Source organism: Megascapheus bottae, chromosome 27, assembly GCF_031878675.1.
Source record: "Megascapheus bottae isolate mThoBot1 chromosome 27, mThoBot2.hap1, whole genome shotgun sequence".
In the NCBI taxonomy this organism is placed as follows: domain Eukaryota; kingdom Metazoa; phylum Chordata; class Mammalia; order Rodentia; family Geomyidae; genus Megascapheus; species Megascapheus bottae.
Genome location: NC_143535.1, coordinates 2,341,348 through 2,356,590, shown reverse-complemented (window position 1 = coordinate 2,356,590; position 15,243 = coordinate 2,341,348). Strand labels below are relative to the sequence as shown.

Below are 15,243 nucleotides of genomic sequence, written 5' to 3'. Positions count from 1 at the left end.
TAATCTATTAAGGATACTTAATGTATTTGTTGATTCAGAGGCTGAATTAGATGAGGTTTTAGCTCCAAGAGCATAATAAAAGAGAACCACATCTTCCTTATCAGGCAATTATATATAATATTCTCAGAGCTCTGCTATTGTCAGGTGGATGGCCCAGCTTCAGTCGTCGATCTGAATACTGTCAGTGAGCTGTGTGACTCAAAGAAACATGTTTCTGTCCCTCAGAAGAGGGAGCTGTGGACTGGGTTAGAAGGTAGCCCAGTCTCGAGAGAGGCTCATACATACCTAACTTGAATTCCTTTCATCACCCAACACAGTGTAGAAACGTCCCTGCGCTAGGAAAGACTGTCCCAACACTTATGATAATGGCTCTGTCCCTCGTGCTGGAGGAGATGATTTCTGATCATTCTGCCCAGGATCATAAGGAGAAATGCAACATTTGTTCCTGGTTCTCATCAGAAAGAGCACCCATTCTTTTTAAATTGGGAGAGCAAAAAGGAAAGAATCTCAGAAACTCTAAGAACACATTTGCATAGTGCAGAGTTTGCATTCCTTGCTAGAACCAATCCTGGAACCTTCCATCACTTTTCAGTTGTGTTGCATCAGTTATACTGTTACTTACGACTACATGTCCTCAACTATGACACTTACTGTGTAGGACTTCTTGAGAATGAGATGAGTCAATAGATGTTAAGACAATTTAAAAAATCTGGGTACGCTATTTCAGAATATGAATCTAAGTCTTCTAAATGTACGTAGTTCCCATTTAAACACCACATAAAGCTTGTTTGACCTGCTGGGAGAATTGATTTCCACTTACCTTAACATATTTGTTGTTCAAAACCTGGACTCTTATACTACCTAGAAACACAGAGGTAGGGCTTAGAAATACACAAGAATTCCCCAAGGGCTACAGAAATCTCTGCAGATTGGGTTTCCTATGCAATACTCAATTAGTGAATAAACAAATGACAACTCTGTATGATCTCAAAAATAGTTCACCAATCACCCGAGGGATTGAACTCCGAAAGCAACGATTGTCCTTCTCTAACACCTTAGAATTTCCACAATCAAATATCATCTTTCAGGACAAAAATCCCATCTGAGTCCCCAGTGATCTCAGGGCAGGATTTAGAGTCTGTAAAAGCTCATGTGTTTTCCAGCAATGAAGCCCACAAGTTCAGTCTTCTTTGTTTCCTCAAGGAGATAAAATTTTCATGGACTAATACTTTGTGTTTCTTTTGGGAATCTGTGGAAATCCAGCTGTACAGGATACAGAGTGCAAGGATAAACCGTACTGTATCTCAACTTCCAAAGGGCTTCATCTCAAAGGGATCAAAGTTGATTGCAGAACTACGGACTCACGTGCTCAGAAATGCGCTAAATCTACTCCCGTTTCTACTGCCAAATTGGGCAACTTCTTTCATCAGATTATTTTACTTTCAAGATAATTAGAGAGAATTTTGGATGTTCCCCTTATAAGTTAATGATAAATGTTGGAGGCAGTTGGTATTCTAATTACCTTAATTTGATCAGAACAGTTTGTAAAAATGTATGTCTTTTGAAATTATATATGTATATATTTACATATATGTATGCAGATTCCTTTATACGTTTTCTTTCTGTAGAGGAGGAAAAAGGCAGGGATGTGGAAAAGGTCTTCCTGCCTCCACCAGACTTCACTGGTAAACTCTCACCTTAGACAATGTTTTAGATGGTGTTCCTCTATTTTCATGTCATCACACTAAAAATAAAGACTCACATGTATGAATCATAAAAGACAAACTAAAGTAAGTTGCAGTTTAATATGTTTATGGAGAAATATGGCTGCTATACTATAAAACATCAAGATACAAATGATGTAATAATGTAATTCAGATAAATAAATAACTTATAGTAAAGCCAGTACACTTGCATTTGGGATTCAGGTCATTCAGAAGTTTATGTCCCTGTGTACAATATTATAAAATGGTAAAGGTAGCCATGTGGAAAGACAATGGGCTGTGGATGTTGCTGGAGCATCAGAATACCCAACCATCCCCATCCTTTGGACCCACAGGTAAGAGATGAATTCAAGACATTTCATGTTTTGGAAGTGACAGGATAGGAACAAGTCACATACAGCCACTTGCTCCTCCATGCTCAATAACGAGATGGTGAACGGTAGAGACAGTCTTTTTTTGTGGGGGGGTCATGGGGCTTGAACTCTGGGCCTGGGCACTGCCCTGAGCTCTTCAGCTCAAGGCTACCATCCTTGAGCCACAGACCCACTCCCTGTTTTCTAGTAGTTAGTTAGAGATCAGAGTCTTTAGTGCCCGGGCTGGCTTTGAACCACGATCCTCGGATCTCAGCCTCCTGAGTAGCTAGGATTACAGGTGTGAGCCACCCCTCCTGGAAAGTAGAGTCTTATGAGCATTGGTTGGGAAAGGGTGGGACATAGAGGAAATTCAGCAGTGATACTCAAGAGACACTATGGGGAAAATGAACTATACAACTTGTGGCGGTGGGGGGTCAGGAGGGAAAAACTGGGAGAAAATGAGGGAAGGGGTGTCAGCGTTCAAAAAGAAGTGTACTCATTACCGGACTTGTTTAACTGTAATCCCTCTCCACGTCACCATTACTATAGCAATCACAAAGAAACAAAAGGTGGAGAGGACAAAGCCAGGGCACAGCTTGGTGGCACTGGATTGCTGCGTGTAAAGGTTAATGTTGAACTCATATTCTTGTGGAAAATGGGATGGAAATGGAAGACAATAGAATACATTTTGTTTAGGAAGGGGTTCTCTGTGAGCAGAGAGCATGCCGGAGGCGAGGCGGTGACCGCGTACAGCAGGGCTTGCAGATGGCCACACAGCCATCGAGGTCAGCACGTAGCATTTGGTGCTGACGAAGAAGCAGTACAAGAGGTGGTGACGCCAAGCTGCCAGCACTGCGGGGTGAGGGTGGAAGGGTAACAGAGGTCACCGAGGGACAAACTGAAGAGGAAGACGTACATGGGCGTGTGAAGGTGAGAACTGGCTCTGATCAGAGTGAACAAGCCCAGGTTTCCAGCCACGGTGACGAGGTAGCTCCCCAGGAAGAGGAGGGAGAGAGCGAGAGCTGCATCCCTGCATCATCTGTACCCCTGCGTGATCTACAGCCAGACCCGGCACGATAAACTCCTCCATCAAGGATCCATTCCCAGTTCCCATTCTCTTCCAGTGGGATCGCAAAGAGAAGAGAGCCATTTCGGGGGCAGAGTCAGCCCTGCCCAGGCGCTGCCCAGCGGGGCAGGGGGCCAAGAAGCCCAGAGACTCTTCGGAGGCTCATCAGTGAGGGAGGAGGTCGTCCTTGTGTACACCCTGGAGGCAGGTGCAGAGAGGGTCAAGGCTGGGGGAAGCCGCTCACCTTCCCCTGGTGAGAGCAGTTGTGCTGGTGACGTTAGGGACTGTATTAAATTTAATATTACATGAGGGATGACACAATCTCCAGAGCAGGTGAGGTAGAAAATTTCCATTCCCTTCTGCATTCTCTTTCTGTTGTAGTTACAGAGACCACTGCCGACAGATAGCTCGTGTCCTTTACAATATTATACTTCCTCCCTCCTATGATTTTATGTAACATCATTATATGGTACATAATACTTTATGACCAATCATATCCGTGTAGTCTTTTTCTTTGGAAACGCCTTGTGGTTTTCAGGATGATGTTTTTTTACATTTTTTTGAAATATGGGGGGTTGAACGCAGGGCCTCATGCTTGCAAGACATGCACTAGATTTGCCTGTTCAGTAAACAGGGCCCAACAGCATGGCTGGCGGAAAGCATGGCTGTTACTGTGCTCCCTACACAGCTGGGTTAGCATTAAGGTCTTACATTTACTCTCTGATCTAATACCGTACCAGTAATGTTTGGTAAAGACAAACACGAGAATCCTGAATTAAGTATATAGTGCTTTCTTCTCATTAAAAAAAAGTTTAAAAAAAATAAGTCCTTGTCTGGGCACAAGTGACTCATACCTGTAATCCTAGCTACTCAGGAGGCTGAGATCTGACAATCAAGGTTCAAAGCTAGTCCAGACAGGAAATTCCTGAGACTATCTCCAATTAACCACGAAACTGCTAGAAGCAGAGTTGTGAGAGAGTGCTAGCCTTGAGCAAAATAACTCAGAGATAATGCTTGGCCCTGAGTTCAAGTCCCAGGACTGATAAAAAAATCAAGTCATCTTCTTTGTACAACTACTTAAATAAAAATATTTAAAAAATAAAGTAAAATTAAGTCCTCTATTTTAATATTTTAATTACATGTAAAAGTTTTAGCATCAAAAAGTTATAGCATCAAAGCTTAAAATCAGTAGATATCTTTGGAATTGATGCTTTATAGTAATTTAGTAAAACTCAAGACTTGAAGTCACTGTGTGTGTGTGAGCGTGGGGCAGGGTATGTGCATGTAGAGTGGATCAGGAATTGAGTGTAAGGAGAACTAGGAAGGGCTCAGTAAAGACTCGGGGTTAAGTACATAGTTTAGACGTCAACCTCCTCTCCCTCCCTTTTTGTTGGACGTGTGGCTTGAACTCAGCCTGAGTGCCATCCCTGAGCTTTGTACTCAAGGTTATCCCAGTTACATGTAAGGAATTTTACTGGTTGTTGATTGGAGATAAGAGTCTCGTGGACTTTCCTGCCTGGACTGGCTTTGAACTATGATCTTCAGATCTCAGCCTCCTGAGTAGCTAGGATTACAGGTGTGAGCCACTGATACCCGGCTTCCAACCGCCCTTTGAAGCTGTTACTACACAAAGTTAGTGACAATGAGGGCTTCATCATTCTTTAACCAGCATGCTCTGCTCATCACGGACCTTATTTTGAGGGTGCTGGAAAGAACGGAACCATTAGAGATACAGACAGTGCTGTTTTTGTCCTCTACAAAGCACATCTCTACCTTATTGACCAAGGTGCTGGTGCAGGAGAGATGGAGCAAAGGCAGGATGTCACAGAAGTAGTGGCGGATGGTGTTTGCATCACAGAAGGCCAGTCCTAGCATGCAGCCAAGAGGGGGGGGGCACTGTACCAGAAAACGCCATCAAGTATGAACCAAGGATAAGGTAGGAGCATAATTTAGGGGACATGGCCACCTAGCGATCATAAGCCACCAACGTTGGCATGTAACATTCAGAAATTACAAAACGAAAACAACAACAACAGAAACAGTAGAAGTCGAGCTGGGTCATGCACCCAGTATGAGACAACATTCTTTCTTGCTTAGTAGAAAGCTCATCAACATTTGGGTGTATTGCAATAGAACAGCAGGGATCTATAAAGGACAAGTTAAATAGGAAAAGGTACATGCGGGCGTGAAGGTGTGGACTCAACGCAATGAGAACCACCAGCCCCAGAGTTCCTGCTTCAGCTACCACATCCAAGACGGGAGTTGGGAAGAGGGGGTGCTCTGAGGTCAGGCTGGTCGGTTAAGCCCAGAATGAACTGGGTCACCAAAGAGCTGTTTTTAGGGCTCCTTCTTCTATAAGAGGATCTGTGGGACAGAGAGAAAGGTACCATGAAAGGACAGCCCTGAAAAATATATTCACTCACAGATGTGGATGATATATAGCAAATGCTTGAGATCAGCCAACCTGACTCCAGAGAACTTGAACCTAAACCACCGTGACAATGACCTTCTTCTCTTTAGACCATCTTAAATGGTAACTCCCTGTAGAAAGAAGCATCATCAGCTTTGTGTACACTTGCCCAGGCCCGTGCTTAGGTATGCCAACATGGTTGCCAGAAAACCCAAGTTAGGAGGGGCAGAGATTTGAACCAGGAGACGTTTGTCCTCTGATCTCACAAACTCCTCATTGTTTCGGCCTTAGCAACCGGTAGCAGCCTGATGCTAACCCCCGAGTCAGATGCGGCTCTGCTGCAGCTGGACCCACAGGCACTATTTCTAATGGAAGAAACCCAGCCTCGGGTCATAGAGAACCAAATCTCCACAGCATGGGATCTGTTCATGGAGAAGCAGCTGAGTGAGGAAAGCCCTGCAGCTGTGTGTCCTGCAGCTGGGTGGACCTTCTCCATTCCCCCTTCAAGACAATTCTACCACTCTCATTTGATTGGAAAATCTCCAAACATGCAGACACCATTTTAAACATAATACAATTCTGAAAGAGAGAGAAAAGAGGGGAGGGAAGGGGAGAGAGGGGGAGAGACAGGGAGAAGGAAAGGGAGAGGGTGAGAGAGAGGGAGAGGGAGAGGGAGGGTAATACAGAATTATTTCTACTTTATATGTAGTCTAAAACCATTATAGTCATATGCACAGAGGAGGATGTTGGATGCCCAGGAGAATAAAAGACAAATCAGGTAACAGCCACAGGGATAAAAGGTTCAATTAAGCAACGTCTTTAGATTCAGGATTACTAATGTACCACATACTAAAATGAGCTCGCAATGCTGAAATGAATACATGGAATTTTATCACAGGATACATCTTAAACTATTTATTTACCATAATTTCACACACATGCAAAATACACAGAAATATCCATAGGTAGGGGTGATAAATCAGTTTTGTTGTTGGGTCTTTTTTTTTTTTTTTTTTTTTTTGCCAGTCCTGACTTGAGCTCAGGGCCTGAGCACTGTCCTTGGACTTTCTCAAGGCTAGAGCTCTACCACTTGAGCCTCAGCACCACTTCCGGCTTTTTTCTATATATGGTACCGAGGAATCAAACCCGAGTCTTCATGCATGCTATGCAAGCACTTTAACCACTAGGCCAAACTCCCGGCCCTTATTGGGTCTTTTTATAATGTATATGTGTTGATCCAAACAAGTCGTATACCTCATAGGTGCCATTTTACTCTGGCATGTTATCTCAATAAAGCTGTCAATAAAGAGCAAGACATGAACAAAAGATATAAAACTATCCTTAGGCAAGAAAGCCTTGGTGATTATTATTGTTATTTGTCCCTGAGGTCCTAAAATGGCAATATCAAGCATTAAAGACCTATTTCCATTGATTCTGAGAGCATATATTACAGATTTAAGGTCTCACATTCCCTGATAGTCTTTCTCAATGACTGGACATAATTCTTAAAAATTCTTTATCCTCTGAAACATCAGAGGAAAATAAACTTCTGTTGCTACTACACTTGCCACACAAAGAGACACCCAAAGATTTTACGGAGTTTCATATGATGCACACTTGACCATAAACAAAGCAGAAACTCGATTGGCCTTACGTCACAGATCACATTCATCTCAGGATGATGGATGGAATTAACATAGTAGAATAATACCTTTAATTTCCTAGAGGACTTAATGTTGGAAAAGGTTTTCCTTTTGCTGGAAATTTCATTTCCACCACAGTAGTGTCAAAATTAAACTGCTATCTTCTCATCTTCCCATCAATTGGTTCTCTTAAGGGAAATACATTGCTTCTATATATTCCATTGATTCCTACATCTTTGTTTATGCTTTGTTTCTATTATATTAGTATATATTAATTGTACAAGGAGGGTCCATTGTAATATTTCCAAACATGATCAAAACGCTATAAGCATTGGAAGGGGTGATACTGTCCAAAAACAAATTACTAATTATCTGACTGTAACTCCTCTGTAAGTCACCTTTATAATATCAACAAAAATGTTTTTAAAAACCATCCTCCTTTTATTATTCTCTTGTCTCTTTTTCCTTCTTCAAAGAGTTTCATTGTGCTATTTCCATGTACACTTATAATGTACAATCTTTAAAGTGAGGAAATTTTTGATATGTTACAACACAGATGACACATGATGCTGTGGGCAAAAGTCTAGTCAAAGAAAGACAGATACTGTAAATCTACTTTGATGTCACAGAGCAGAAGTTAAAATGGTGGTTGGGAAGGTTGGAACGGAGTTACTATTTAATGGTAGAGCGTTCCAGCTTTACAAAGTGAAAAATGACACAGACGTCACAGATCCTAAGACACAATCTCCATGCAGCTGTATCAGCAGAGTGTCCCAGCACTCTAGTTAGTGCCTCTTCTGTGCCCTGAGGGGTGGCAGCTCCATCCGTTCTTCCCTTCTGTATCTTTCTTCTGTCAAAACCACTCTCCAGCTTTCTCCTAACAGCTGCATCAACGGAGTCTCTATGGCATCTACTCCATCCCACAGACAGACAGAAAGTAGAAAAGGGGGTCATGGCATGGTGTGCGCCATATCTGGATGTACCTCAGGTCACATGAGCCCAGGAAACATGGCAGGAGGTGTGTCCTGGAAGATGAGGGGGAGAGCAGCTGCCAGGTCTCAATTTGTGCCAAATATCACTGGTGTGAGATTCAAAGAGACCTTTTACGAACCTTTTACTGGGATGGAGTGGACACCAAAAATGAAGAATGAGAAGATAGACTACTCTTACCTGCTTTGGATTATTATTATTTTTTGCCAGTCCTGGGCTTGAGCTCAGGGCCTGAGCACTGTCCTTGGGCTTTCTCAAGGCTAGAGCTCTACCACTTGAGCCTCAGCACCACTTCCGGCTTTTTTCCATGTATGTGGTACCGAGGAATCGAACCGAGTCTTCATGCATGCTAGGCAAGCATTGTACCACTAGGCCAAACTCCCGGCCCTGCTTTGGATTATTGTAAGGGTAAATTCACATATTCTAAGCCAGGGAATAACAACACGAAATGTGAAATAGGAAGGATGCTTTCTGGACATGTTCTTATTTGTAACATACTGTCCTTGTCTGTACAGATGTGTTTTTTTTTCTTAATTCTAGTGATCCCAGATGTAACTAGACCTGCAGGAATATTCTCATCAGGCCTTAGGTCTAAATAGCCTGACTGTTACACAATGCACTTCTATTGTAAGCTAAGAAATTTTGCTGGCATTCTATAAAGGCACTAGGAGATTAAATTGACAAGGACAAATCCATATCTAATGTGTTATTTTTACTTTGGGGGTGAGATTATTCTTTTTTTTCCAGTCCTGGGCTTGGGCTCAGGGCCTGAGCACTGTCCTTGGGCTTTCTCAAGGCTAGAGCTCTACCACTTGAGCCTCAGCACCACTCCTGACTTTTTCTATGTATGTGGTACTGAGGAATCAAACCAGGGTCTTCGTGCATGCTAGGCAAGTACTCTACCACTAGGCCAAACTCCCAGCCCCAAGATTATTCTTTTATTCTGTTTAACATTTATAAATTACTAAGGGAGCTAAAATTTCAGCATCTGCCACTTATCAGTTCACAAACTCCATGATTCTCATGGGGAGTGTATTTTGAATTGGCAGTCCTTTCCTGAAGTTCCCCCCCCCACATGCAGATTTTAATATGTTTGACCTCTGTTACTTGGAAATTAATTCTACATGATATAGCCATCATATGTCATTTTTCCATTCTTTCACAGATAGGAAATGGAAATTCCAGTATTCCCATGCATAACTAATCCTATATCATCAAAGTAATGCTGCTTTAGAACATGAGATGAGAGTAGAAAGTTATCTTCTTATTTTAGAAAAGAATGCCTGGTTATTCTCTAGTAAAGTTAAATAAGTCCGTAACTGATTTTAGTTTAGGACTATCCCACTATTCAATAATATCCTAATAATCAACCATCAGTTTGATCCTTACATTTTTACCAATTTGATATAAGATACCGTCCATTTTTATTATCTGTTTTGAGAATTTCTTGATAATGTGCCTATAATTTTAGGAGTCACAGAGAATGAGAATGCCCAGAGACAAGAGGGCTTATTGTGGGCAAGAGACACTGCAGGATCTGGGCTGTGACATCCATAATGTAAGGTTGAGAATAATTGACCCTAATGGGTGAGGTACATTCTGTATTGGTAGGAGGTAAGAATCAAGCAGTCTCAGAGTTCAAACTCTATAGGACTGAGACAGACAGGGCTGGAAACACAACCCTAGGGAATGAGACCTTCAGAATTCTCTTTTTGGTGGAGCCAGAGACAGGCCAAGTATTGGGGAACTTGGGGTTATCCCTTTTCCCAACCAGTGGCCAGTTGGTGAGGAGATAGTTTGGTCTGTTTGTGAAGACAATTGATTTGGGAATTGCTCTCAAATCCATACATTTGAATAATGCTAATATATCTACCCTGTTTTCAACCTGTCTTGAGTTCTACCATATCTTCACCATGGGAGGGCTAGTAATAATGACATTCCTAGGCACATGAAAGGTATTCCTTTGTTGAATTCATGTAATCTACTTTCTAGCTTTGTTATCAAGTGTTAAACATGAAGGGTCAAGTCAGCAATAGAATTCCATGTGGTGAAGATTTCTTGACAATTTATCTCATCACATCCATATGGGTAAAGATGGCGGGTAGACATTACCCTCTCTACACCTGGCCTTTCACCTTAGGTGATGTGCTTGAGCCATTCTGCAGTATAGTAAGTACTTCCTGGGTTCTGATGATGTCACCAATAGGTCACAATACACTGCTGTGGCCTTGGTGATGGCTAGTATCAAAGGACATTGAATTTCATGCTGGCCGATGGTCAGAACAGTAGCGTGGGAGAAGATAGCTTCTTCTCGTGTGATTTGTTGCATTTGATTGCACAAGTTTCATCCGTTGTCATTGTTGACTAACTCTCAGAGAGAAAATTACTTTTCTAAGAGTTGAACCATGAAGCAAAAACAGAAGAGGAAACATCTGGAAAGGGCATTCTGCCTGGAAAGTGCAAAGAAGTCAAGAGGTACGTGTCAGCCTGTGCTCTGCATTGCCTTTCTAATAAATAGAGATTTCTATACCATGGCAGAGGAGAGGAGAAATGACTGAAGGATGGAAAGATGTATGTGTGTGCGGGCCAAGATAGTCGAGAGTAAAGAAAAGATCCAGTGGCCGAGGTTTTGTCCACTTAGCGTCCAGGATCCCTATACCAAGTTTTTCTAAACCACTCTATTACATAGCAGTTTATTTTTTCCTTTTAAAAACCCCGACATTTGACTTCCTACAGGCATTGAAAAAGTAAATTATTATACATTTTGTGATTTGTTATTGTAAAGAAGGCAGCATGGTTCATAGAAGTTAGGGAAACACTGAAAGAAAACTAAAGTCATAAGGGAGAAAATCTAAAGACTAGGAAGATATAAATATGGGGTTTCTATGACATGCAAGAAGAAAAAACAAAGGAAATACACACTTAAAGCAAAACAAATAAAATACAAACATGATGACTTAATATCTGCCTTAAGAGTACTAAAAATGGGGAACTAGCTAATGTAGTTACTATGGATGTTAATGAACAATTTCTATCAATGGTTAAGAGAGGGGCAGGTTGGATCCACTCAGCATTCCAAATAGCACCATTGTTCATTTGCTACATTCCAGATTCTATGCCTCTCCAAAACACATAAGACTTAGACTTCAATTAAGCAGAACAGAAAAAACTGCTGAATCTACTGGTGCTTTTAGTAACCAGTCAGAGTACATGTCAGGTCCATAGACAAGTATTCTCCTTGAGTTACTTCATGGGCTAGGGCAGAAGGAACCTGGATTCACTGACAGCTTTCAAAGAGATCCTGGTTATCAGTTGAGGAAGAAGGAGCATGGAGAAACACACAAGTTTGAGAAGCCATGTTCTGAAGTGGTACATATTTTGCTTTGTTTTTCTATTTAGTTTCTATTTCAAAAAAACTTAATCATGTGTTAACTACCAGGGAGCTTGATATACTAAATAGATAGATAGATAGATAGATAGATAGATAGATAGATAGATAATAATAAGGAAGGAAGGAGAGAAGGAAGGGGGGAAGGAAGGAAGGAAGATAATATTCTCAGGTCAAAAGGAGATAACAGTCTCTATTACACTTATAAATGACACATTGTGCAAATGTAGTCAGCCATACCATGGACTGATGCAGTAAGTATGACTCTACATTTGTCATTTCCAGAAGTAGGAAATGAGGATGGAGGCCAGGTATGTTGGATAGACATGTTATGTAGTCAGAATCTTATCTAAGGAAAAATACAGAGGCATGAAGTAAGTATCCCAGCTCTTATTCACTTCTGATTCCCTAGGGAATCTGAATTTACAAAGAGAGACCCCACATTATAAACGGAAAGTACCAGGCCTAAGTCCATACAAGAAGGCTGGAGATGCCTCTGCTTCCCCCTCTGTCTACTACTCCTGCTTCTCCCATGAAGACAACTTCTTCCACAAAGGTATGTGGGGTACTAAAGTGGGTACAGAAGGGGAAGCTAAGATCAAGGCATATGCTCAGATCTTCTTATCCATGCTAATAAGTGACTCTGTCCAAAAAGAAACTCAAATACTTCTCCCAAAGGAATTACATTTTCTCAAGAATGTCATTGCCATTACAGATTGTGCTACTTTAGGTCCAGAAAAACCAGCTTATTTGGTGGTCCACTCTCTTTAAAAATATTTAAAAAGTGTTATTTCCTATTTTAATTGACACACAATTTTTTGCAAAACTTGTATTCCTCATCCCTCACCTGCAAAATTTCTCATGAGGAACTTGAGCTAATGATGAGATCAAACCTTTAGTGACTGCATAACATCGCATGCAAGAACTGATCTCACGGACATACACATACCCATCATTTTGAACTTTATTTTACGTTGCTTGGGGCTGAATACAGAACTTCACCTTCTGCTGCTCCTTAAGCTCTGTTCCAGCCTTTGTATTTTTGTTTTTGTTTTTAAATCGGTCTTGGGACTTGAATTTTGGGCCTGGGTGCTGTCCCTGAGTTCTTTAGCTCAAGGATAGAACTCTACCCCTGGAACCACAGCAACACTTCTGGTTTTCTCCGGGTGAACTGGAGATAAGAGTCTCAGGGACTTTTGTGCCCAAGCTGGCCTTGAACCTCCATCCTCAGAGCTCAGCCTCCTGAGTAGCTAGGATTACAGGCGTGAGCCATGAGCACCTGGTTTTTATTTTGTTTTTAAGATGGGGTTCTACTTGGCCCGGGCTGATGCTGACCTCATCATGACCCTTCTGTCTGATTCCTGAGTATCTCGGATTATGGGCATGTTCTAATAACTATTTTTCTTTTTACTTTTTGAAGTTACTTTGTGTGAGTGGAAGTCCTGTAGGTGGTAACAAGGCCTCAAACAAAGTAGCTACTCAGAAAGTCTGCTTGAATGGCACAGACCCTGGATTATGCTGTGTCTCAAGGCTTTCATTGTTTCCTCCTCCAGAATGCCAGAAGTTTCAAAAGGGTGCCCCCCAGACCCGTGCTGGGGTCCAAGACTGGAGCCCAGCACCTGGAGATGACTTCTCTGCCTCTGAATATTTCTCCTGTGTCTCCTCTCCAAGCAAGCTTGCCCTTGCCAATAAGGAGGGTGAGGCATTTTGCTCATTCTCTCATAAAAATAAACCAGCCTCCCCTCATCTTTGCCCCTCTCTTGGCATTGCGGAGCTGTGCCCTTAGACCTGTGCCTCTGCACAGAACCATTCTTAAGCTCACTGCGTTACTCATTAAATCCCATACATATACCCCTCACACAGACAGCCGGTTCCATCTCTTATGCTAACACAATCTCTAGGACACTCATGAATGTAAGAGAAAACACTGTCACAGACTTTTTCCCAACATGGGACTTCATCTACCACTCCTTCAGCCATGGGTAGTCTCACACATGTCTTCTAAGTATTCATTTTTACTGTCTCAAAGTTTAACAAAGAACAGGCAACAATACATTAGCTACCTAAATGTGGTATCATAACACACACACACACACACACACACACACACACACACACACACACACACACACACACACAGTGATCTCCTCAGAGCTGCCCTTATCTCCTTATGTTTGACCCCTTCTCTCCTAGAAATCCACCAATTATATCAAGATGTTCCCTATCTTAAATCTGAGATACCTGTCACCCCCAAATTGGAGGATCTGGAAACATGCTCCCCAGTTCTGCACAAGGACTTCCCAGGGGACAATCGGCCATCTACCTCTTCCGCACTTATGAGGAACGAAAGGGTCATGAAGGTGTACTACATGCATGTCCAGCTGAAGAGGGGCGTGGCTGTTTTCGAGGACACACAAGATGGAGTGGAACCCCCCAAGAAGAAAATGAGAATCGAGTCCATCGCGTTTCCCGAGAAGATCCGCGCAGAGGTCAACCACTCTGACGTGTTTACCCACGAGCTCCTACACGACAGTGAGTTCAACTCCGACGAGGAAGGCTACGAGAAGACGGGAGAGGCCGACAGCCTGGCCCAGCCCATGGCTGCAGAGGACAGGTCCGGGGCGAGGACCCCCGAGTGGCTGGTGGCCATGAGCAGTGGTTACCGGTGCATGGCGTGCTGCAGGGTCTTCTCCAGCCTGGCGGTCCTGCAGGAGCATGTGGAGAATGGGATCAGTGAGGGTTTCAGCTGCCACGTCTTCCATCAGGTCTTTGGCTGGCTGAAGAGCAAACGAAAGAGGAGGGATAAGATGAAGAAGCATTAAAACCAAGACCGTGCCTTCTGATCCTAGCGAGGAAAGCACTGTGACATGACTGCCTCCAAGTGGGCTTGAATGCGTGGTGGGTGACACCTAGAAGAGACACAGTCAACTAGACCAGAGATTCCCTGAGCTGCCAGTGGGCTGGCTTTTGCCCAGAAAGACCCCCTGCCCATACCACGGGACCAATAATAGCAGAGAACCACCTGTACTTAGCACTCTTTTCTCCAATGGAGGGAAAACAAGAGCAAAACAGACCAAGCCACAGAGCAAAAGATTGTCCTTAGAAATGAAGGACAATGGGTGGCGGCATGGAGTCCACTGGAATGGAGAAGAGGACATGGAAGTAGAGGCAGCAAAGGGATGGTGGAGGTAGAAGAGACATCCCTCAAATCTGGGATTCTAGAACAAGTGAGACTAGAGGCAGAAAATGTCACAGAGATACCTCCTACTTCAATGAACACTGTGGAGAAGACTTTTCTTCAGGAAAATTGTATGAGATGACTGCTCGAGAGATGACAAAATAAGACTGCAGCCTACCTGACCTGGAGAGGATGGGAGTAAAGACCTGCTCATTGTTCTGCACAACAGAAGCCAGGCAAGGAGAGATGAATCTGTAATAAATGAACCTACTGACAGGAGCGTATGCATGCACATGTGTCCTTTAGCCATAATCCAAGCTAACGCTTAATGACTTCACAAGCATGAAACTAGCCTGGGTGACCAGTATGTACTTACATGGCATATTTATTGACATGTATGCTCAAATTTTCATTCTTGTCTTTTGTTCTATCACAAAGACAGGGGTGAGGAGATGAAGAGTTAAAATGCATTACAATTTCCAATTATACAG

The 15,243-nt window shown here is 42.6% G+C and overlaps 1 protein-coding gene and 1 long non-coding RNA gene across 7 annotated transcripts in view; one reads left to right on the top strand and one right to left on the bottom strand.

Annotated features, from left to right (window-relative positions):
* The window catches only part of LOC150045408 (uncharacterized), a 262,795-nt gene that overhangs the window by 40,509 nt on the left and 207,043 nt on the right, over positions 1 to 15,243 (bottom strand). The window lies entirely within an intron of this gene.
* On the top strand, positions 4,964 to 15,036 carry LOC150045420 (protein FAM170A-like). 5 transcript variants are annotated; one of them, XM_090319259.1, is made up of 6 exons: positions 4,964 to 5,079; positions 9,658 to 9,744; positions 10,583 to 10,661; positions 11,987 to 12,130; positions 13,128 to 13,271; positions 13,768 to 15,036. In XM_090319259.1, exons 3-6 carry the CDS (start codon positions 10,592 to 10,594, stop codon positions 14,394 to 14,396), a joined length of 987 nt encoding a protein of 328 aa, XP_090175385.1. In that variant the 5' UTR covers positions 4,964 to 5,079; positions 9,658 to 9,744; positions 10,583 to 10,591; the 3' UTR covers positions 14,397 to 15,036. The 5 variants fall into 5 exon arrangements, with proteins under 5 accessions (XP_090175385.1, XP_090175386.1, XP_090175384.1 ...); XM_090319258.1 differs by having other exon boundaries at positions 4,965 to 5,079; positions 10,562 to 10,661; XM_090319260.1 differs by lacking the exon at positions 9,658 to 9,744.

What these genes read in the sequence shown, in the direction of transcription:
- LOC150045420 (XM_090319260.1), top strand. Translation starts at nt 10,592, where the DNA reads ATGAAGCAAAAACAGAAGAGGAAACATCTGGAAAGGGCATTCTGCCTG. An exon ending in AAGTGCAAAGAAGTCAAGAG is followed by an intron (nt 10,662 to 11,986) that starts GTACGTGTCAGC and finishes CTGATTCCCTAG; the next exon opens with GGAATCTGAATTTACAAAGA. An exon ending in AGACAACTTCTTCCACAAAG is followed by an intron (nt 12,131 to 13,127) that starts GTATGTGGGGTA and finishes TTCCTCCTCCAG; the next exon opens with AATGCCAGAAGTTTCAAAAG.